The following is a 23904-nucleotide window of genomic DNA, read 5'->3' on the forward strand; positions in this document are numbered from 1 at the left end:
GTCCACGCGTGTCCCAGCCGGGCGACTCCGGCGGGCAGCCTTCCGGACTCCCGATGCGCGCGGCCCTGCTCTCGGTGGGGGACGCGCAGACCCCCGCCCACCTTGGTTCGCCCCCGGGGGGCCGCACGCGAACCCCCGCCACTACGCACAAGGACCGGTCCTCCGCCGGCGCATGCTCCCGCCTCCGCCTCCACCGCCGGGCGTCAGCGCGCATGCCCAGAACCAGCTGCGCCGAGACCCGCAGGCGCTCGGAGTGGGCGGTGGCGGCGCGCGCTCGGGGGCGGGGCCTCATGCGCGCGTGCGCAGAAGGGCCGGCCGCCGTCGCCCGGCGAGCTGAGGAGAAAGCGGCGCCCGGAGGTGGGTGCGCGGGTGGCGGGCGGCTGATGGCGGGCGTGGGTGTGACCGCCGGCCGCGGGGGCCGCGGGGTCTCCGACCCGGGCCGCTGTCACCGCAGCGGGATCGCCGGCGGGGTCGTGCTGGGGGAGGGGCGGGGGTCCCGGCCGCGCGCAGGGCGGGGGCTCCGGACACGGCGCAGCTGCGGCGGCCTGGCTGCCGGCGGGGGCGCGGCGTGGGGGCCGCGCAGCCTGACCCCTGGGCTGGGACGAGGCGTTGTCGGAAGCGGCTGTCTCTGTCTCTCTCTCCTCGGGGCGTTTTCCGTCCCTGCGGGTAGGAAATCCTCTTGTGGATCTGGCCACGGTTGCACCAGATATTCGGATACGTTCTGCCCGAGAAGACCCGCGGCCCCCGGGCAGTCGCTAGCCTCAGCCCTGTCCAGCGGCGCTCGCGCCGTGGCCGCCGTGCCGAGTGCAGCTCCCCTCCAGGCCGTGCCCCCCAGCCTCGAGGAAGCGCAGCCGGAGGGTAGACCGCTCCCCCCGCCTGGGAATGGGCTGCACGGGGCGGGGGCCGCGGCGGCCTGGCCACGGGTTTTCTTCGTGGTCGTGCTCAGTACGGAAACAGGAGCTGTGGGCCTCCTGGATTACCACTGGCTGGGCTGACGCTAAAGTCTAGAGGTGGTCTGAGAACCCTCTGTTTGTGTAGAGGTACGGCTGACTGACACGTTACCGACTGTGGTTGCCATGCTGCTGTTGCTCTTTCCCCAGTCTGTCTGCCTTTCCAGGACCGGTAGGAGTGCTGGAAGGGGATTTTCCTTATTTCGCTGTATGTTTGTCTGGGAGGTCAGCAGGCGACTTCCAGACAATTTGGAGAAGGACCCATAGCATTATTTAGCACGTGTTGCCATTTTCTCCACCTGAGGGCGAAGGCTCCATTTTTGCTTTCTATCCCCAGCACATAGTAGAGACCTGTAAATGTTTGCTCAGTGATATTGAAGACAGGTGGACAGGTTTTTTCATTTTAAGGGACACAGGCTGGAAGAAACCAACCCAGATAAGAAAAGATCAAGAAACCTCACAAAGGTTTCTTTCCCAGCTGGTGGTGCGACCTGTGCATGCGCTTTCTTTTATTCTGGTTGATCCGCATCTAATCTCCTCAGCACTCAGATAAAACCTTGCATGAAGTGCTTATTGGGTAGCGCGTGCTGTTTAGAAGCCTGTTTCTCTTGTGAACAGGGCTGGAACCACATCGCATTCATCTTTGCTTCCCGATTGTCCGGCATGGGGTGGGCTGGAGATTCTGTCTAAATGTTGTTGACATGGGGGCCGAGCCCGTGGCGCACTCGGTAGCGTGCTGCGCTAGGAGCGCGGCGACGCTCCCGCCGCGGGTTCGGATCCTATATAGGAATGACTGGTGCACTCACTGGTTGAGTGCCGGTCACGAAAAAAAAAAAAAATGTTGTTGACATGGATCAAGGCACTGTTGTCAGAACAATGGATGTGAATTAGTGCAGTGGCTTTCAAATAGATTAAGAGCGACCTTCTGGGGGTACAGAAATAATCTAGTGATCTAGGCAGGGTTTTCAGAACACTAATAGAATTCACCCCTGGGATCTGCAAGTTCACCTGCAGGTAGACCTTGCTAGCTCTTGCTGACCACACCTGCCACGACTGTCCAGCAGGTTCGAGTGACCTTGGGCATGCGGTGTTGCTCCTAGTTCTCATTACAGATTGAGCCAACCTCAGAAGACATATTTAAGTGTTTGCCTTTAGATGGTTTCTGGTTTAAGGATGATGAAGCAGGTTGTAAAAAAGCACTTAACATTTACCCTGTTCAATGTTTTACCTGTTTGAGCATACCTTTTCTGTTATGACAACTCTAAATGGAAGAAAGAAGCCATTTCAGTGGCTGTTTCGAAGCAGCAACTTCAGCAGCTGTTTCAAACATCACCTTCCAAATGGAGATAATATCAAAGAAACAAAACCTCGGGTTTTTTACTGAGAACCAACTTGAATTCATTATTCAGTGATTTCTCTATTTTTTGAACATGAGTTTATTGAATTCATGCTTGTGTGGGGAGGGACTATGCTAAATTCTGCGGATACAGTGTTGAGTATGACTTGGTCTCTGCCCTCAAGGAGCTTCCAGTACAGTGAAGGGATGGATGAGGTGGACAGAGCTCACTATGGCACAAATGCATGGCATCTGGCTGGACTGTGCTGGGGCTGGGGCTCTGAGAAGGACTTGAGCTTCATTGTGGAGATTGATCAGGAGTGGCATGACAAAGTGAGGGAAAGAACCTTCTGGGCAAAGGGACAGCATGTGTGAAGTAACAAGGACCTAGTTCTGGTCTGCCAGCTGTTGGGAGAGGGCAGTGGGTAGCCACAGGTGGCTCGAGTGGAGAGAGGGAGATGAGGTAGGGAGCTAGGCTGGCAGCACACTGGGGAAGGCCTGGAGTACCAGGCCCAAGAATTTGAATTTTCTCACCCTGAGAGTGGTGGGAAGCCACCAAGGGATCTTGGGTTTGAGAGTGACCTGATCAGATTCATGCCTTCCCAGGACAAGTGGGCCACGGTGACCAGGAGAGGCTGAAGGCTGCAATGAGGCTGGGACTGGTTGAGAGACGTAAGGCCAGAAGGAGAGCAAGACTGAGATAAGTGGCTGCCAGGATGAAGGACTTTTGGGAACAGTTCACGATTTGGGTGTCTGGCAGCTGGTAGTGCCATGCCCCACACATAGTGTGTGGGAAGGGCGCAGACTTGGGAAGGGTCATGACTTTTGACTTGGAGTGCTGGCTTGGGAGCTGGTAAGACACCCAAGCAGTGGGTAGATACAGGTTGGTCTGGAGCCAAGGAGCACATGCTGGGCTAGAGCATGTTTCGGGGACTCGCTCCTGTGCTGGGTTCAAGCTGGGGAGTGGGTTGGATCTTTCCAGGAGAGTGGATAGAGTGAGAAAGAGAAGACTGAACCCTGCAGACTCCTAATATTATGTCCTTAAAACAAAGTAAATAAGGTAATATGGTCTGGTGAGTTAACTCGGTTAGAGTGCACCTTATAACCCAAGGTCAGGGGTCTGAATCCTGGTACCGGCCAGACTCAAAAAAAAGTAACACAAGGCCAGTTAGACCCATTGTCTTTTGGGAGGATGGGGTCAAAGTAGTGGGATTCAATTTCTATCTCAGACTCAGTTTGCTTATTAGAGTAAAGGGTGGAATGTAAGATACTAAAGGTGTAAACTCACTTGGTTCCAGTGTCCTCTTAGGGACCTTCATTTCTCAATTTGCCTGTTGGGAAACCTCCAGATTGGGTGTCACTCATCTCAAATGGTCGGTCCTCTGAGAGGATTCTTACAATTAGAACTCTGGAACAAAGCCTCCCCAGCCCCAGAGATCCAAAGTTTCAGAATTCTCAGGGTCCTGCACTGTTCTTCCAGGACCCCACTTTCCATGTGGTATGTTAGCATTAGAGCAGCAGGAATCTACTGAGGTTACAGAGGTCAAATGTGTGGTGCCCCTCCACAGTCTTCCTCCCACACTTGGGCTGCATGGGTGAGGGTGGGGAAAGGCTGATATTGCAAAAGGAACCCCTATCTGCCCACAGCTGGCTCATGGTTCCCACACGGCTGGCCAATCCTGTGGATAAGTTTGTGAGCTGTTAACTTGGTTTTTGATAGCACCTGCTCATGTAGGGGCTGTGGCTGCTCGGCCTCAGAGATCTCAGTCAGGGATTGTGTGTAAGCGTTGATGGTCTCCCCCATCCTACCTGGTGTGTGCTCTTCTTTTACAAGCGATTGAGAACACACTGCTGAGGACTTGGACTGTTGCCCATAATCTGAAACTGTGTGCCTACCTGATTGTTACATAATTTTCTTTTTCTTTTCATTTTAAAAATGACTGGTTAGAGGATCTTAACCCTTGACTTGGTGGTTTTTTTTTTTTTTTGGACTGGTAAGGGGATTGCAACCCTCAGCACAGTGTTGTCTGCACCACGCTCAGCCAGTGAGTGCATCAGCCATCCCTATATAGGATCCGAACCTGTGGCCTCGGTGCTACCAGCGCCGCACTCTCTCTCCCGAGTGAACCATGGGCCGGCCATGATTGTTATACAATTTTAACTGGATGTCACACACACTCAGATTATTTATCAATAGGCGATTCTGTTACCAATAAAAGCCCCCAGGTTGACTGGGTAGTGTTCTTGATGTAACTCCTTACTTGGGTCCTGCCAAATACTCCCGTCTGCTCTGTCCCTTCAGCCTTTCCTGAGTCGTTTTGCCTTCATTCTCTAATTATCTTCCATGATTCCTTTCCCAGCACGGGTCCTTCTAGCCTTCATGTCTTGGTAGACCTGTGGGCCTTTAGAAGGTTCGAGGTGTAGACTTAACTCCTCCTGCTCTGGTGTCCTTCCCTTTCTTCCTGGGCTGTCCCCTCCCCACTCCCAGTACACAGAGGCACCTTTCTCGGCAGTCTGGTGAATCCCAGGCCTCTGTCTGAGGCCCTTTGGCTTCTTGGAGCTCATAAGGCTGTACTATAGAACTATCTCTTAATCTGAGCCCTGAGACATGCTCACTGGCCTGTGCTCTCACTGAGCTGAATGCTCCCAGACTCTGAATGGGCTCTGGTCTAGGTGGCCCTATCCTCTGCCCATGCTATCTGCCACTCCCTAGTGTTAAGGCCTCCTTGCCCTTCAAGACCCAGCTGAGGCAGGCACTGGCTCCAGGAAGCCTTCCCTGAGCCATCTTTCGTCATGGGCTGGGGGCCCAGATACGCTGTGCTTTCCTGTCTTAGCCCCTGCACCTTGAATTGGCGTGGTCAGAACACCTGTCCTGAGCCAGGGCCCATGGAGAACTGGCATTCAGGAAGCGTGTCTTGAATGCCTGTTAAAATGATTAAGCCTGCAGGACTCCATCCTGGCTGGCTCTCTTGTTAGGTCTGAAGATACTTGAGGGGAACCTGCTATGTGTCTGGCCTTTCAAGGCACATTTGTCACAGGCAACTTGCTTGGAACTCAGACCAGTCAAAATTCTAGTGCTGGGCTGGCTGGTTAGCTCACTTGGGAGAGTGTGGTGCTGGTAACACCAAGGTCACAGGTTCAGATCCCTGTATTGGCCAGCTGCCAAAAGAAAAAAAATCTAGTGCTGCTGACTGCTGAGTTCTCATTCTGTGCCCTGAGGGGTGTTTTCCCAGACCGGCTATTGGGAGGACTCTTTGAGCTCAGGAGATAAAGATCCTGAATTAGTAGAGCCCCAGATCAGCCTGGTGGAAAGGCCTTGTGCCTAAGGAAGGGACACAATGAACTGTTTTGAGTGGCTAGCCAGGGTTGAGACTCAGACCGCCCTGCTCAGGATCCCATGTGGTAGGCTCTGGTGCCACTGTTATGACCTACATTTGAACTTCCAATCAGCGGTAGGCAGGCGGGCTGGCCAGCTGGCCCGGGATGCTGTGACTAACACTTCATTAATGGTTACACCCCTGTTGTACCTGGCACGTGCCTTCCATTGTGTGACACCAGCAAAAGGCCCACTATCAAGTTCCCTGGTAACCAGCCCCTTGGTAGTCATTGTGGAATGCCAATCACCACTAATATTTGAAAAAATTCCCATGCTCTGCTTCAGGGCTGAGGCCAAGCACACCTCACCTTCCTGTCATGTAAAGATGCCTGCCAGGAAGGTCACATGCCCAGTACAAGTTGGCTAATGTTCCCTGTTGTTATTTGGCCTTCGAAATTAAATGATCATCATGGGCCCAAGTGGTTTGCAATTTTTGTGAGTCTCTGCTGTTTCCTTCTCTTGTTTCCTCCTTCCCAGGGTACCAGCCATAGTGTGAGACTCTTGAGTGCAGGAGTCACAGTCTAGGAGGAGAGCTGAATGTATAAGCAGCTCACAACAGTGTGCCAGGGTAAAAACAGATTTGGATAAGGAGGTGTGGGGCTCCGTGAGGGCTCAACCCTGCCTGGGAGGTCGAGGAAGGACCTGCAGAGGAAGGGGTCACTGGAGAGGAGAAAGGGGATGAGGGGACAGCTGTCTCCTGCCTCTCCTCCCTGACAGTGACATTCCTGAGTGTAGTGTGGGGACTGCAGTTGGCACTGTGTGGTCAGGGCTTCTGAAGCTGCCATTGGAGGAGGAGGGAGGGGCTGGATTGTGAAGGGCAGGAGACCAGGAAAGAATTTCCTTTCCTGGAAAGAGAAGAGAGTAGTGGCTGGGTGCAGCCCTGGGGTCAGAGCTGAGTTGCTTTGGAGTCACGTGGAGTGTGAGTGTCATGAGACGTTCAGGAGACACCTGGGAAGCACCTGTTGGAGGTACAGGACTTGATCTAACAAGAAGATTTTAGGCTGAGAAGAGGGTAGACTCCTGCAAAGACAATGTGAAGAGACAGGTGGAGGGACAGGTGAATTGGCAGCTGGAGAGGTAAGGAGACCAAGCAGAGGTGGCTGAGGGAGTGTGTGTTGTGCTTCAGGGAGGCAAGTGAGATAAGGGCCCAAAGGTGTCCGTTAGATTTGGCAGCCAGGCCTTGAAGGCGCGATGGTGGGAGGGTTGGGTGGGAGCCGGCTGCAGCCCATCTTGACAGCAGCTTGACTCCAGAGGAGGAGAAAGGGAGGAGAGGCAGAGCTGGAGCGGAGCCTCAGTTCTCTGGTTTGCTCTGTTTGGGGCCTGTAACAGCAGAGAGGGAGCACTGAAGATATGGGGTGTCAGGGTCCTCAGATCCATGCCTGTTGCGGTGGCGGGATGCTGGCCGGGTAGGAGGGGAAGCTCCCTCCTGACACCCCCCTTTCTTGGGGATGAGTGGGAGGGGGAAGCTGTGAGCCAGTGCCCTGGAAATAGGAGGCCTGTCAGGTGGCACCGAGGGCCAGGTGAGCAGGGTGGCAGGATTTTTCCCCCCTCTGTAGCTCACGTGCAGGTGCAGAGAAGCATGCCTCAGGCTGGCTTCCTAGAGTGGTTTTCCCAGGTGTCAGTGTGACTCACCTAGGCTGAGCCAGCCAGGGGGGGGAATGCCAAGGGGGGGGCTGGCAGAGGAGGGGAGAGGCGGTCACAGCCCCGGGTGGGAGTAGGGCAGTGAGGAGCTCTATGACAGGGGTCACAAAAGGGAGAGATCATGAACATGTGACCTTGGATGGAGTGGCTTCCTGGTATGACCAGGGTGTGGATAAGAGGTGAAGATGGGAAGCCAGGGAGCTTTGAGCCAGGGCTGCCTCTTTGGCCGTCAAGTGATGGCAGCACAGAGAGGAAGGCCATGAGCCAGAGAGGGAGGGGGGCGGCATCCTGGGCAGGGTGGGCCCCCACCCCACGTGCAGTGGACACCAGCTAGCCAGCCTACCCCTCAGATTCCCCCTCCCACCATTCCCACCTTGTTGTCCCCTTGACTGAGTGTTTCTGACAGCTCCTGCCTCTGCATCCACCCTCCAGGCTGTCACCAGACACAGCTTTCTGGAATAAAGGCTTGATCATGTTTCTTCACCCCAGTAGTCTGGGGCGAAGACCTTTGTGATTTGGCTCTCTCAACCCTGCTTTAGAGATGCTCCCAGGGGAGTTAGCTGCTCGTAGTCACCTGAACACGGCAGGTCTTATATTTCCCTGCTGTTGTGTGTGCTGGTCCTGCACCTGGAAATCCTGCCCCCACTTCCATTTGCCCTCCAAACCCCAGCATCATGTCATCACTTCCAAGAAGGGCTTCTGGAACCTCCACCAGCACCCCAGGATGTGGTGTGATCATCACTGTCTGTTATCTCTCTACCTTTTCATGTGTCTGCAAATCTGTTTTCCAACTGTACTGCCAGGTGTCTTATTTCTGTATTTGCTGTACCTAGCTCAGTGCCAGGGACCTGGTAGGCACTCAAAAGAAGGTTCCGGAAAGAAAAGATATGTGGGCTGGCTGGTTAGCTCAGTAGGTTAGTGTGTGGTGCCAATAACACTGGGGTCCAGGGTTCAATCCCTGTACTGGCCAGCCGCCAAGAAAAAAATAATGGATATTGCTGGGTGGACAGATGAGTCCGGTGGCCCCTCCCATCAAGGCCCACCCTGTGCTGGGTTCCAGGGCCTGGGTCTGGGATGGGGATTTGCGTCTACACACTGAGCCTCTGCCCAGGATTCTCAACAGTGTCCTGAAGTTGTTTGTGTCTCTGAGGCATCTAGTGGATTCTTGGGGGACGGATTAAGTGTTTCCCTGGCCTCTCCCCAGTGGGTGGGTGGGAGGACTGGGCCCCTCATGAGGAAATCAGACTTGACCTGGACTTGAGAGGAAGGTTCCTGTGACGGGAGGAGGCGTCCTCCTCACCTGCAGTTGATCCCCTCAGCACCCAGGCCCCATCCTCTAGCTGTCCAGTGTGTTCCCCCAGCCTTTTCATTCTTCCTCCTCCGCCTGGCTGGTCTCCCACCCCTCGCCTCCCTCACCTTTTCTCCTAGCACCTACCCTCTGTGAGTCTCCAGCCCAGATGCCCTTCCACACTCTGTCCTGCCTGCCCACCAGGTGCCACCACCCAGATGCCCCACAGGCTGAGCCGCACTCTCAGCTGCACAAACACACCCTCCACCACTGTTCCCTCGCCTGGCCCAGGGTGTCCCTGGCACCCTGGGCATCTCTTTATTGGACAGCAAACACGTCAAGTGGTAATTGTGTCTTCCCTCCTCCCTAGACTCGCACACCCTGGGGCTAGAATGGGACTGAGTCACCTGTGTAGCCTGCCCTGGCTCGGCAGTTGTGTGTCAGTGCCAAGTAGATGTGGAGGGATTGGTTGGCTGTGCTGTGTGTCCTTAGCTTTTCTGTAGCTGCCACCTCCCTGGGACCCGTGGCCTATTTCTCTCTCATGCCCAGAGCATTTAGCAGGGTCGAGGGGCCTCCATAGACATGAGAATGTTTGAATTCCATTAGGAGAGCTGCCTGTGAGGAGCATGCATGTCTCCATCTTGTGAAAGTCCTTGGGCCAGAGTGCCTTGCTGCCCCTCCTTTCTGTTTCTTGTTGTCACCCATTGGCTGGGCATTGAGGCTCCCCGCAAGCTCAGGGCTGGAGCCTCCACCACAGATCCTCCCCACTCTTCATTCCCAGTCCCCTCCTGGGAACCGGATACAGGGGTTGCTCTGACTGGGGAGGAAGAGCTCAGACAACAGCCGCCGATGCCCGTGCCCTTTTCTGTAGCCCAGTGACTAAGGCCCAGCCAGGCAGTGCCTGGGCCCCACCCCATTAGTGTGTTGCTGGGACTGGGAGCGGTTCCTGTGGACAGGGTGGGTGTGCTGGTCACACCTGCGCCCGGCTCTTCAGAACGGAGTCCTACCGAATGCCGACTTCCCTGTGGATAGGGTTGCCTCTTGCCTTGTGGGGCCACCGTCAGCCCTTGGATAGCCCTTGGGTACGTATGTGGCCCCCTCCGGGTGCGGTGGGCCTTGCCTGGGAAATGCAGCACTGTGGGGCCAACAGGGCTCTACCTGCAACCTGAGCTGCTGTGGCATTGCCTGAGAAGCATTTACATGGATGCTGGCACTCGAAGCTCCAAAATGGACCTGTATGGGCCGGAATTCTCTGTTCAGGGCTTGCCCCTCTGCACCCAGAGTCCTTGGGTGGCTTAGTCTCTGTCCCCACTGTCAGGCCGCTCTGGTGGAATCCACTGCTAAGCAGCCTTTTGGGTTCACCCCACCTTCCCACCCTCCCTGATTCATCTAAGTCCTCCCCGCCCCCCCATACCCCATCTGGACTCTGCTCGCCTTTCTCCCTGGCTCTTCCACACCAGTCCTTCCTTCTCCACAGCCACCAGAGGGATTTTTCTAAATGCAGATCTGATTGCATCACTTTTGCTTAGACTCTTTTCCTGCCCCTCATGTGGGATGCCTGCCTCTCATCCCACCCGCTGCCCCTCAGCACTGCCTGCCCGAGGTCCCCAACTTGCCATTGCCCATTCTTGCCTCTGTGCCTTTCCTTCCGTGGGTGTACATCCCCACCCCTACACCAGACCAACCCCATCCCTACACCAGACCAACCCCATCCCTCTAGACCTGGGGACCATTGCCCCACCTGCAGCATGTGTGCAGGGTCCACGCTGCCCCAGCACTCGGTGAGTGCTGTGGTCATTGCACTCTAGAGTGGTCTTTTACTCTGTCTTAACCTCAGTCCCAGACCTGACGCAGAACAGGCTGCTCAATAGAGGGTGGTTGAATGAGTGAAAGTTTAGAGCCAGGGGAGCCGTGATTGTGCACTGGCTCCTTCTGTCCTGTGACTTGGGGACCAGGTAAGGGGGCCAGGAAGGGAGGCTCATTGCCCAGTGTTGGCAGGTTTTAAAATGTAATCACCAAAACTAAATATGTGGTTATGTTTTTGTCACATGAAAGAGAGTTTGTTTTCAAATGCAGCTGTGCCCCACTTAAGAGGTGAGGACTGCAGAGGTCTCGTGACTCAGCAGGCCCTGAAGCAGTGTTTTGGGACAGGGCTTGGCATGGAGAAGCCAGTCCTGAACTTGCTGAGGATGGAACTGGGGTTGGGCTGAGGTCAGGTGGCCTGTGCCTTGAAGGGGAATGGTGATGCATGGAAGAGGGTCCAGTGCACTAGCGGGTCTTCAGGTGTACTTTGGAGTTCAACAGACCATGGTTGGCCCTCCCTGTGCCTCGACCCTCTGGTACTCTCTGGATCCCAGTTTCCTTGTCTATAAAGTGGAGCAAGCACCTGCACCAATGGGCCGTCCTCGGGATTAAATGAGATGGAATGGGAAGCTGAATTGCGGGCAGCCAGCAGCTGTGGGGCTTGTGTTCCATGACCCTGAGGATGGGGTGAGGGTGGGGTCTCCTTGAGCAGGGGGTGCCAGCTGCCTGTTCCTGGGAATCTCCTTCCTGCACTGTCTGCAGTGAGGCCTGTTCCTTCTCCCATGTCCACTTCCTTCCACCCTGGGACTGGCCTGGGCATTGACCCACCTGGACCATCACTTCCCAGGAGTTCCTGAACATCTGCCTTGTGCCAGGCCCAGGACCCTGAGGAGCAATAAGGATGAGAATGCCTTCAGGATGTCTGAGCTACAGAGTGCTTTCTGTAAACAATCTTGGTTAATCCTCGCAACAAAAGCATAAGTTGGATCACATCCCTTCCCGGCTTCCCACAGGCCTTAGAATAAAACCCAAACTCCTCCCGTGCATGATCCAGCCCCTGCGGGTCTGTCTGCAGCTCCCTGTGCTCTGGCCACCCCTGCGATCTGGCCTTTCTCTGGAACACGGCAGGCCTGCTCCTGCCTTGGAGCCTTTGCACTTGCTCTTCTCCGTGTCTCAGCTCTTTGCTGGCGCTTGCTTCCCATCGGTTTGGCTCACATGTCATCTTTTGGGAGAGGTCTGCCCTGAGGACCCTCAATAGACATGCTGTGCTGTGTGGAGTCCCCACCATCTGAAGTTATCACTGTCTGTAATTCTTGTGTCTAACAGGGTGTCGAGTGGAACTTTTCCTATTTTCCTGGAATTGCAGGCTAGGCCCAAAGCTGAGGACAAAAGACACAGAGTGCTTCCCCACATTTTAGAGTCAGGGAGCTATAGGCACCTGGGGAAGACCTGGAGTTGCTGTCTTGGAGAACTAGCTCTGCCCCCACCCCCCTTCCTCTGCAGTGAACTTGAGGTGGGGGGCTTTAGGTGTGTGCAGTGTTTGTGATGAAAAATTATTCCCTCCCTCGTCTCCTGAGGCCAGGGGAAAATAGTTTACCAAGAGAACCGTCTACAACTGGAGGCACCTGTGCAGGCCCTCCTGGCTCCTGTGTGGCTGACAGGCTGGCTGTCTGCCCTGGCTGCAGGGGGCAGAGAGAGGGATGTACTGTTTGTGGTATGTCACCCTGAGGTCACCTGCTTGCCATCCAGTGAGCCCAGAGTAAGAGCTTAGCCCATAGGTGTTGCTTGGGGACTGATAACCTGTGAGGAGGTGGGTATGATTTATTGTTCCATTTTACAGACAAGGCAGCTGCAGTTTGGGGAAGATGTGTGGCTTGTCCAAGGTTCAAGAAAACAAGTGGCAAAGCTGGCCTTTGAGCCCAGGCCTGTCTGACTTCAAATCTGGGTTGTTTCCCATGCTAGCTCCTGCCTCCCTTCACTCTCCCTGACTGTCTGGGCAGGACAAGGAGGTGGCCTCTGTCTCTACGCATGGCACCTCTGACAGGAGCTGGGGGACTGTGGAAAACAGAGGAAGGTGTGTTTGCTGCGTGGGAACAGGTGTGGCTTATAATGTTGTCTGGCAGCAGCAAACAACAGGTGGACTAACAGAGAGTCCTGCCGCTGTAAAAAACCCAAGGAGGCTCATGCCCATTCTTTCTTGTTTTTGATCAGTTTCTGCCCTCCCTTACTTCCCCATCCCAATGACCAGTTTAAAACATCTTAACTCAGTTGTAAATGTGTGTGTGTCAATGCAAAAGGAGGTTTTGAAGGGTACACAACAAAATGTTAATGGTAATTATCTTTAGATAGAAGGGGGAGTGAGATTAGAAGGAATAAAATAAACAGAACTCTAAATTTTTACAATATGATTTGATATTTTACTTTTTTGTGATTATGCATTTATATACATATCAATTGTGTAATAAAAAATCGTTTTACAGCCAGCTGCCAAAACCAAAAAAAAAAAAATTTTTTTCAAACCTAAGGAACCAACTTGGACCTGGTTTCTACAGATGTTTTAAGGAAATCATTACAAGCCTTGTTTGCTCAGCCCCAGAAACATCATGCTATCCCAGGGGGTTCCTTCAGGGTCTTCTACACATGTCCTTGCCTCGGGTGTCCCTCTGAATCCAGCGTGTCCCTGGACCACTTGCTGCAGCAAACACAACTCTGGGTCTGCTTCTCCCTGAATGAACTTTGCAAGGTGCAATAATCACTTTTGGAGTTTCCAGTTTAATATTCAACCTGAATCTGCAGCCAGTTGAGTTCTGCCCGGTTCCTGTTCTGTTTGTAAACATGTTTATTGCCCTGAGAAGGAGCTGGATGGGCTAGACAGGATGGACCTGGGGTCACTCCTTAGCTTACTGGGCTCAGAGACTAGAATGTAGGATTTAAAACACTGTAGATAACATACACGTGGAAGATTGTGCAGTATGGCCTTGTCCTGGCTGCGGGATGCGAACTGGCCTTGAGAACCAAGGAAGAGGGAACCCTCACTGCTTTCCCTTCCAGGACAAAGCAAACCAGTCACCTGCCTTAGAGTTCCTTCTGAGGAGGAAGGTACCAGCCCTAGCAGCACGCCTGGTCCTGCAGTGTGCAAGGCTTTTTTAGCGGGACATATTAAAATCAATTTAGTATGATTTTAATGTTTTTGTCAAAAAACCTTGTTTTAATTAATGTTTTCTATGGGGAAGACCCTGTAAAAACAGTTTCAATGGGTATGTACCCAAAAGAATTGAAAGCAGGGGTTCAGATACTTGTACACCCATAGCAGCTTTATTCACAGTAGCCACGGAAATTCTTATACTGGCCAGCCACCCCTCCGCCCCCCAAAAAAGGAATGAAAGTCTGACACTTGAAGGCATTATGTTAAGTGAAAAAATCCAGTCACAAAAGGACATATACTGTCTGATTCCACTTATATAAGGTGCCTGGGATCGTCACATTCATAGAAACAGAAAGTAGCATGGTTTTGTCAGGGGCGGGGGAAATGGGGGACTAGTGTTTAATGGGGGCAAAGAGTTTCAGTTTGAGAAGATGGAAAAGTTTTAGCGATGGTGGGGATGGTTGTATAGTAGTGCGAATGTACTTAATGCCACTGAATTGTGCACTTAAAAATGGCTAAAATGGTAAATTACGACATGTTTATTTTACCCCGCAGAATAAAGCACAGTACCAAGATGCTTTCTCTTCTTTATTTTGGTGGCTGGCTGTTATGGGGATCTAAACCCTGGATTTTGGTATTATCAGCATCGTGAGCTAACCTGCCAGCCCACTCAAGGTGTTTTCTCAAGACACTGTCTCACACATGTAGGTTTTACATTATAATTCCTTACTTTTCACTCAGTTTTTTAAAGTAGTATTTGATTTTTCTATTTTTAGATGAATGTTCTAGATGTAAGAGAAACTGGAATGGTCTGATCAATTACCAGAACTCACTGAAGCTGATACTGGTTTGTCTCTGGATATTTGAACCTCTCCAGGCGGAAAGGTTAGTCTGGGCCGAGTCTGTGGCGCACTCGGGAGAGTGCGGCGCTGGGAGCGCAGCGACGCTCCCGCCGCGGGTTCGGATCCTACATAGGGATGGCCGGTGCGCTCACTGGCTGAGTGCCAGTCACGAAAAAGACAAAAAAAAAAAAAAAAAAAAAGGAAAGGTTAGTCTGATGTGTGGGTGAATATTATGCACTTTTGTGCCCAGGACAGTAGCCTTTGGCAAAGGCAGATGTGAAATTGCATATCCAAAGCAGCAGACTTACGTCTTGCTACCTGTGTGCAGCAGCCTGTTACCTAGGGTTGCAGCACATCTTACCCATTTTTATATGCCTGCTTGCGTCTCAAAAGTTGCCCATCATGGAGAGACAACAACAAATCCCAATACTTCTGGCTCCTTTGGACCCAGGAGTGTCTAATGTTGAAGCTGCGACACCTCTGTTTATTTCTCAACTCTCCCTCTTTAACCACGTTTGCTCCCCACCAGTGCCGCTCTCTGGAGTTTCCTGCCTGAAACTTCACTTTCAAGCTGGCAATGTTAGAAAGTTAAGAGCTAGCTTCAGAATTTCAATCCAGGCACAGTGGGACAGAGTAGGCATGTGTTTTCCTCATGAAACACAGCTGGTTAAAGGGCTGCAGCCACCAATTTGATCAATGGGACCTTTGTGACTGGCGGCTCCTTGTCAAAAGGTCCCTAGGCTGCAGGGTGGCGTTTGGGAGCCTGGGGTGGACCCCTCCCCTGCCCAGCAGAGAGTCTTCAGCAGGCCCAGGCTCTTGAAGCCCTTTGGGGATTTCTGTCTCTCGCCTCTCGTTACTCAGAACCTGTGTGGCCATTACAGGAACTTCATCAGCTCCAGAGTTCATAATGACTTCTTAGAACAGTCAGCTTATCTTAAACAGAAGCCCTTCTCTAATACTTAATAGAAAGATTAAAATAAAAATGTTGTCCTTTAAAATGTGAACCATCAAACACGTGTACTAAACATGTTTTTTTACAGGGTGCGGGATGATATACAGGTTAGCAGCAAACCAGTGGAGAGGAGGCTGCAGGATTTAGCTGCTCTTTGCTCCCCTCCTAGCAGCCTGGGGCCCTCCTCCTGGGCATACGGGGCACGATGGACTCCCCAGGATACAACTGCTTTGTAGACAGAGAGAAGATGGACGCTGCTATTCAGGACCTGGGGCCAAAGGAGCTGAGCTGCATGGAGCTGCAGGAGTTGAAGCAGCTGGCCCGCCAGGGCCACTGGGCTCATAGCTACACCCTGCGGGGAAAGGTGTACCAACGCCTGATCCGGGACATCCCCTGCCGCACTGTCACACCCGATGCCAGCGTGTACAGTGACATTGTGGGCAAGGTTGTGGGCAAGCACAGCGGCGGCAGCCTGCCCTTGCCCGAGTTTGTGGACAGCACGCAGGTGCCCAGCTACTGCCTGAATGCCCGGGGCGAGGGCGCTGTGCGCAAGGTCCTCCTGTGCATTGCCAACCAATTCCCCGACATCTCCTTCTGCCCTGCCCTGCCAGCTGTGGTGGCCCTGCTGCTGCACTACAGCATTGACGAGGCTGAGTGCTTCGAGAAGGCCTGCCGCATCCTGGCCTGCAATGACCCCAGCAAGAAGCTGATCGACCAGAGCTTCCTGGCCTTCGAGTCTTCCTGCATGACCTTCGGGGACCTGGTCAACAAGTACTGCCAGGCAGCCCACAAGCTGATGGTGGCCGTGTCGGAGGACGTCCTGCAGGTGTACTCAGACTGGCAGCGCTGGCTGTTTGGGGAACTTCCCCTCAACTACTTCTCCCGCGTCTTCGATGTCTTCCTGGTGGAAGGTTACAAGGTATTATACCGTGTGGCTCTGGCAATCCTCAAGTTCTTCCACAAGGTGAGGGCAGGGCAGCCCCTTGAGTCAGACAATGTGAGGCAGGACATCCGCATGTTTGTCAAGGACATCGCCAAGACGGTATCCCCCGAGAAGCTGCTAGAGAAAGCATTCGCCATCCGCCTCTTCTCCCGCAAGGAGATCCAGCTCCTGCAGATGGCCAATGAGAAAGCTCTGCTGCAGAAGGGCATCACTGTCAAGCAGAAGAGGTAGGCAGGCAGGGGCCCTGGTAAGCAGTGTGTGGCTTGCGTAAAAGTGGGCATCTCTGGGGGCATGCATCCTGGGGATTTGTCAGCCTCTTGGTCTGCCTCTGGCCATCTGTCTAGACATCCACTGTCCATGTGTGGGTAGAAAGACACTAGAGGCTGGCCGGATAGCTCAGTTGGTTAGAGCGCAGTGTTTGGGTCAAGAATTCAGATCCTTGTACTGACCAGCTGCAAAAAAAAAAAAAAAAAGTAGAAAGACACTGGAAAGCAGGAAAGGCCTTCCTGGTTATAGCCATGGGCCAGAGTCATCAGGTTCCATCCTCAGGGACTGAGACCCACAGCTGAGATGGAAGCTAGACACCAAGCATGGGTCAGAAGGCCCGGCAGGGCCAGGCTCGCCTCCCAGGGCACTGCAGAGTAGCCCCTGCGCCTTCCTCTAGCTCCAGGCTCCAGGGCTGGTTGTGGTCATAGCTGCCGGAAACAGCCTTCCTGCCCTGAGTGCAGCCCCTGGAGAGCAGGGTTGGGAAGGGTTGTGGTGTCCTGTGGCTGTGATTGTGCCCTACCTAGGCGTGGCCTATTGGTACCGAGTCCTCTGTCTCCTGGGCCAAGGAAAGCACAACTGGGGATTCCTCCTCACTACTAACCTTTCCTTGTCTGTTTTGTTTTTCTTCTCCATGTCTGTTGCTTCCTCCTGTTTTTCAGTGTTTCGCTTTCTAAAAGGTAGGTCTGAAACCATGTCTCACACCTGGCACCTGTCTTTCTGCCTGGCTGTCTGTGGCCGGCTGCTTGCTGCTTCCCAGAGCCTGCTGGCTCTCATGGCCTGGCTTCAGCAGTGCTGCCTGTGCCTCACTGACGTCTGTCTGTCTGTCTGCCTGCCTGTGCTTGGCTGGCCCTGAAGCCCTGTCTTGCCAGAGCTGACTTGATTTCTGTCCTAATATTTTAGAGAAAAGCTGCTTTTGTGCTCCCAAGGCTGAGTGCTCTCTCCTCTGTAATGGTGTGGGAGGCATGGCTCCTGGGGATAGCTCCACCCTGTTCCTTCTGTCAGTGTCTAGAACCAGGATCTAAACCTGGCTGGATAGGTGAGAAGTTCCCTCCAGGCTTGGTTCCAAAGAGAGGCTCTGGGGCACACCTCAGGGTGGGGAGTGGTCAGGGCCCTGGTCCCCGAAGACTCTGACCTTTCCCTGCTCTCCCCAGGCAGTTCGTGCACTTGGCTGTCCACGCCGAGAACTTCTGCTCAGAGATTGTCAGTGTGAAGGAGATGAGAGACATCTGGTCCTGGGTCCCTGAGCGGTTCGCCCTCTGTCAGCCCCTCCTGCTCTTCTCCTCGGGACAGCATGGGTACAGCCTGACCAGGTAGTGCTGCGGGAGGCTGCATGGTGCTGGAGGGGCTGGGGGAGCTCTGGAGTTTGTGTCCTGCTCGCCACTTCCAAGAGGTCACAGTCATGGCTGGATATGGGCCTTGGAACCTGGGCCCCTGGCAAGGCCCCGCCTCTTCCTGTGGGGCCCAAATCAGGAGCCCCTTTTCTGGGCTTCTGTCATTCCCAGGCCACCCAGACTCTGGGGGTCTTTGCTGTGCATGCCACAGCTGGGGGCCCTGTGTAGGCATCACGAAGACTTTCAAGAGACAGACTTCCCACCTCAGGAGCTTTCAGAATTATTAGGGGAACCCTATGGGGGCGACAGGGACTGGCTTCGCTCACTCCCTTCCCTCTACCATGTGGCCACACAGCCTGGCCCCACATGGGGTTGTATCTGTGCTGGCCCCAGCCAGATGACTCTTGACCAGCCATCCCCTGCATTCTGGCAGGGGGCCCCCCAGGGCACCCTGCTTCCTGAGGCGGCTCCGCCAGGCGCAGCTCCCTTGAGCCTCAGACAGCTGGTGACCCAGCAGCAGTGATGCAGGCGGAGCTGGCCCAGCCCCCACCTGGGCACTGTCTGCAGCCCTGCAAGCGTTCTGGCATAACTAGAGCTGCTTCACCTACCCACTCCCACCCCTGCCAGGGGCACCAGCCAAGCTCTGGGTGCCACGTTGGCAGCCTCGGGCTTCCCATGTAGCCCGGCTCCCCACGGCAAGCTCCTAGGACATGCTGAGCTCTCTGACAGTGGGGACTTGTTCCTCTGGTTTTTGCTTCCCTGTAACATCTGGCACTCACCAGCCTATTGGGGGCCGTCTGGTGCAAGGCTTCTCTCCTGAGTCGTACCAGGGTCCCGGGACAGCTGAGGAGGGCCAGGGAAGAAAAGTGCTTGGGTGAGGGCGTGGTCAGGGTCTCGGCCACTGTGTCTGGTCTCTGGGAAGAAAGCCCGTTCCTAGGCCTCTCCACCACCACCTGGCCTGGGTTGAGGGTCTGCGAGGCTGGTGAGAGGCAGCAGGGGAGGGTGTGCAGGCGGCTGCTGCTGTTGGGGCTTGCACATGTGCTCTCTCTGCCTCTAGGTTTTACTTCCAGTGTGAAGGACACGAGCCCACCCTCCTGCTCATCAAGACCACGCAGAAGGAGGTGAGGAGAGACCTGAGGGAGCCAGGGTCCCGCCTTTCATGAGCTCTGGGGAGTCTGGCTCCCTGGGTGATGCCAGAATCAGTGCGGGTATGGCCTGCATGTGGAGCTCGTTCCCATGCTCGAGGGCCATGGAAATATCCTGGAAGCAATCACCCACCCACCTTCATTGCCGCCCAAGCCCTGGCGGGAAAGGGGTGCACCCACCCCTCACTCTGCCCTCCCTAACTCTGCTCCTGCCCACAAGTGGTGGGCACGTGACATGCTGTACCCCCATCCATGCCCATGACACAGCCCTCAGCAGGCCTGAGCAAGGGGATGCTCTTGGGATTTGGAAGGCGCAGACTCATCACAGGCCTTCCTCCCCAGGTGTGTGGAGCTTACTTGTCAACAGACTGGAGTGAGAGGAATAAGTTTGGAGGCAAACTGGGCTTCTTTGGGACTGGAGAATGCTTCGTGTTCAGGGTGAGTGGGGCTGAGTGCAGCCCTATGTGGGCCCAGCAGCCACAGTCCTCCTCGACTGGCACTGATGCTCCTTGGTGGGGCTCAGGAGTCAAAAGGTGGCTTCCTCTTTTGTTGTGGTCTTGGCGGTTACCCTGCAGGGTCATCTCCTCACTTACTTCTGGGTTTCACTATTAGACCATGAGCCCATGAGAGCAGACAGGTCTTACCTGCCTGTGTTGCTGGGGCCTCGCCCCCAGCAGGCTCTGGAGGAAGATTTTTGGGGTGAAAATAGGCCATGGCCTGGGGGGCAGAAGGGGCCAGCGGGGCTGCATGGGTCAGCTCCTCGTGTGACCTTTCACCCTCAGCTGCAGCCCGAGGTGCAGCGCTATGAATGGGTGGTCATCAAGCACCCGGAGCTGACCAAGCCGACATCCTTCATGTCCTCGGAGGCCACCATCACCCCTTCCCTGTTCAGCCACTCGGTCTCCTCAGAACCCCCTGACCGCCTCTCACCGTTCCTAGCTGCTCGTCACTTCAACCTGCCCTCCAAGACTGAGTCCATGTTCATGGCTGGAGGCAGTGACTGCCTCATCATTGGTGGGTCCTGCGAGGGCAGAGGAGACCCTGGCATGAGGGGCGGAAGCAATGGGCTGGGAAGCAAGGTCCAGGCCTGGGGGCTTTGGAGAGTTGAAGGTCAGACTGTGGTCGTAGAGGCCTCTGGCAGGGGAAGGACAGCTGAGACCTGTGGCTTCCAGTGGAGCAGCAGGAGGGGATGCCCTGGGAGAGATGCCCAGGGTGTTGGGGTGCAGGGGCAGCTGCTGATTTGTACATCCTGCAGGGGGAGGTGGAGGCCAGGCGCTCTACATTGATGGGGACCTGAACCGGGGCCGCACAGGCCACTGCGACACCTTCAATAACCAGCCACTCTGCTCCGAGAACTTCCTCATTGCTGCCATTGAGGCCTGGGGCTTCCAAGACCCCGACACCCAGTGACTACCTGCGTGGACGGTGACTGAGCCACTGCCATGGGTGGTGGGGCGGAGGCTGGCCACTGCCACAGGGAGCTGGGAGTGAATGAGACCTCCCCAACATGGCGGGCAGGGGTGGGGTGCAGCTGGGGTGTGGGACAGAAAGGGGCACCTCGGCCTCCCCTGTCCAAGCCTGGCCCTGCTTGGACTGACTGCTGTGTCTCCTGGAGTCAGGCCCAGCCCCTGAGCCCACCTGCTTCTGAGTCAGAACCTGAGCTAATGCAGTACCCTCCCAGCCCTGCCCAGCACTGCCCGCTGCAGCCATAGAAGGCTCCTTCCTCCCCGATCCAGGGCCCTGGCGCTTTCCCTGGAGGTGTCCTGTGTCCTCAGGCATGGGGGTGGGAGCTATGGGGGGCTACGTCTTGCAGCCCCTGGGCTGCCTCCGGGGAGACTTAGCCCCTGGTGGGGGGGCACTGGAAGGGCAGAAGGAACCTGCCTCTAAGCATGGGTCTGTGGTGCCCCCTGCTGGTGCTGCATGGCATCTTGTCCTCCTGAGAAGGGCCCTGCACACCTGGCTGGTGACTAGCCACTGTTTGTGTGTGGAGACTGAGAAGAGACCGCCGCCCCTCGGACTGCTCTGCAGCACCCCACTCCCCGCCCAGGGGCATCTGCCCTGCTGCTGACCCAGTTCCCTGCTCCCACAGGCCTTCTGTGGCCACCTTGCCAACAGTGAGCTCGCTTGGTCCACTCTGAGGCTCCACTGCAGGGTGGGAGAGAGCAGGATTTATGCTGACCCCCAGGGAGGGCCTAAGGCCAGTGGGACGGGGCTGGAGGGGATGTCGCATGTCCTTGTGTTTCTGCAGATCCTGAAGCTCCTGCCAGGCCTTGCCACATGGCCACACCCGAAGAGGTGGCCCCAGGAGGGGCCCTCTGTGACCAACCCCCAAACCAGTTCCATTTCCAGGGGTGTGCCTGGAGAAGCCTGGACCCACAGGAGCTTCTCAGCCATTCTTTTCTCTAGCCTGGGGCCCAGGGTCACGTCCAGACCCCTCAGTGTGCCATGCTCGTCTCAGTCCAGCCCTGCACACCCGGGCTCCTGGGGCAGGTGCTACACCCTCCCTGGGTCCCTGCCCACATAGCACCTCCTCGACTCTGTGTCCTTCTCATGGCAGTGTGGCTGGCCACATGTCATGGCGTTCTGTGTGCTGTAGCCTATTCCCTTACAGCTCCCTGCCCTGCCTGAGCCTGGCACCAGCCTGGCACACAGTAGCTACCAAGGAAAGGCTTGCTGTTGAGCACTGCAGGGAGCAGCCCCCACTCCGTGACCTCCCTCAGCTGGTCTTGAGTGTTTGGGCACCACGGAGGGAAGAGGGGAGAAGCAGAGACCCATGTGTCTGTGCTGCATCTTTGGAAGCCTGGGCCACAGACACAGGTGCTAGGGTCGGCCCCAGCCTAGTCCCCACTTGGCTCCAGCCAGCACCCTTGCTGTCCCCAGGTGCCACGCCACCACCCATCTCCACACTGTTGCTTACTTGTTCTGGGGGGTTCATCCTCTCTCGCACATCTGCTCATTTCACCTCTGAGCGGGGGCCACAGTGGTGCAGAAGGAAGGACCAAGAACACTGCGTGGCTTTGGGCAAGCCGATAAACTCATCTGGAACCCAGTTTCCCCAACTGTGAAATGGGGCCAGTCCTGCCCTGCTGTCCTCACAGGACTGTTGAGAGGCTCCCAGGGGGACAGCATGAGTCTCTCTCGAGGGAAGAGGTGCTGGGAGGGGTGTGACCGCTCACTCCCCACAGACCACTGCAGCCTTTGCACTGCCTTTGCTGGTACTGCCAAACTTGGTGTTCATTAAACGTGGTCTCGTTGCATTGACTCCAGGCATCCAAGTCTGGTCTTTTCAGCCAGAGGGACCTCCAGGGGCTTCCCTGGGGCCTGCCACAAAATCCAGTACAGAAGGCCCCCCACCACCATGCTGACTGATGCTTTATCACTGGGATGGCGAAGGCCTTTTAAAAACAGCTTTTTGGGAAGAAATGAAGTGAAACATCAGCACTGTGTAGAGGGCTCCCTGTGCAAACTTCCTGAACTGGGGAGTTATTTTTCTGGTAAATCCAGCAGGTTCTTTGTGACTGCCCTGAGGGGTCCCCACCTGGGCCTTCCTGGGGAGGCCAGTTGCTACTTAAGTCATGATCTCTACATCATGAGTGAAGTTCTTTGCTTTGTGAGAGCATTCAAAATACTTAGTTTCTTTAAATTTAATATCTTCTTTTTTCTAACCTTCCTACTAACCTAGAGAGTATGTGTTGATTATTATCTTTGTTTTTTATTCTTAGCATTGCCCTTATTATCTGATACTGGATGTTCCCAAATAGAACATAATTTATTTTAGTGTTCTCTATTGTTTCTTCTTGATTATTTATTAGCTTTTGATGTTAAATATTAGCCAAAATTTGGTGGAATTGCATAATGAATTATTTGTGTTTTTTTTAGAAACACTTAAATGTTTATCTTAAAAACAAAAAATTGAACCTAATTTAAACCAGCTTGTTAAAACTAAGTGAATTTGTTAAAGCACACTAGATGCCTTTAGAGCTTCAGAAAATCAATTTTTAAAAATAATTTATGAGTAAGTCATTTGTATTTTATGAATTTCTCAGAGTTTTAATTATCAAACTAAAATTAATATTTCATTTTATTCATTTTGTAAGCTGCATGCTTAGTTTTTCAGTTTTTCAGTGCAATTTGTTTTAAAACATTCTGAGGACTTCAGACACACTTTAAATTTCTCTTATGCATTTCCTAAAGCCATGAAGCCTTTAGTCTCCTTAAGTATTTTATATTTAATAGTTTAGTTTTCATACCTTTTCATTTTGAAGTAATTTTTGATTTGCAGAAAAGTTGTGGAGATGGTACAGAGTCCGCTAATGTTAATATCAAAGCAAAAAAAGTTAACATTGGTGCAGTGTTGTTAACTACAGACCCTATTCAGATTGTCTCAATTTTCCACTGTCCGGGAATAGATTTAGTTTTATATATATTTCTCACATTTTTACTAAATCCACAATGTCATCAAACTTACAAGACTAATTAACACTGGTCAAAAACATTTTTCTGACGCTAGTTAGGCAAGATAGCGATTATCTCAAATTTGGATTCATTTGCATTCTCGATAGTTTTCTTCCTTGGCCTAAATGTCTTGTTTGCATGGAGAACTTATCAAAGGAAGCAGGAGTGCTGAGTAAACCGCACAGGCTCCTCACCCCAGAACATCTACTAGGAAGAAAGGTGTCTGACTTTAAAAAATAATCTGATGTAAAGAGGGTTTTTTTATGACCATTATATCATCAGATTGTGTTTGAGGAGTTAGGTACAATGTCGTGTGATTCATTGCTACAGACAGAATGCCTCACGCTTTTGCAGTCACTCATTTTACCAAACTGTGAAGTTCGTCATCGCTATGCTTGGCACCAAGGAAGCAAGGTCAGTGGACACATTG

The 23904-nt window shown here is 53.8% G+C and overlaps 1 protein-coding gene and 1 non-coding gene across 4 annotated transcripts; both read left to right on the forward strand.

Moving 5' to 3' along the window:
- The first annotated feature begins 264 nt into the window (after positions 1 to 264).
- TBC1D24 (TBC1 domain family member 24) lies at positions 265 to 22766 on the forward strand. Of its 3 annotated transcripts, XM_063099012.1 has the most exons (10): positions 265 to 357; positions 14316 to 14424; positions 15422 to 16503; positions 17203 to 17220; positions 17695 to 17853; positions 18932 to 18995; positions 19362 to 19457; positions 19802 to 20033; positions 20275 to 20444; positions 21268 to 22766. In XM_063099012.1, exons 3-9 carry the CDS (start codon positions 15539 to 15541, stop codon positions 20427 to 20429), a joined length of 1689 nt encoding a protein of 562 aa, XP_062955082.1. In that variant the 5' UTR covers positions 265 to 357; positions 14316 to 14424; positions 15422 to 15538; the 3' UTR covers positions 20430 to 20444; positions 21268 to 22766. The 3 variants fall into 3 exon arrangements, with proteins under 3 accessions (XP_062955082.1, XP_062955081.1, XP_062955083.1); XM_063099011.1 differs by having other exon boundaries at positions 20275 to 22766; XM_063099013.1 differs by lacking the exon at positions 17203 to 17220 and having other exon boundaries at positions 20275 to 22766.
- Positions 5371 to 5444, forward strand: TRNAT-GGU (transfer RNA threonine (anticodon GGU)). The gene has a single exon. It is a non-coding gene; the product is annotated as a tRNA-Thr (tRNA).
- Positions 22767 to 23904: the final 1138 nt, after the last annotated feature.

This window comes from Cynocephalus volans, chromosome 6 (assembly GCF_027409185.1).
Source record: "Cynocephalus volans isolate mCynVol1 chromosome 6, mCynVol1.pri, whole genome shotgun sequence".
NCBI lineage: Eukaryota > Metazoa > Chordata > Mammalia > Dermoptera > Cynocephalidae > Cynocephalus > Cynocephalus volans.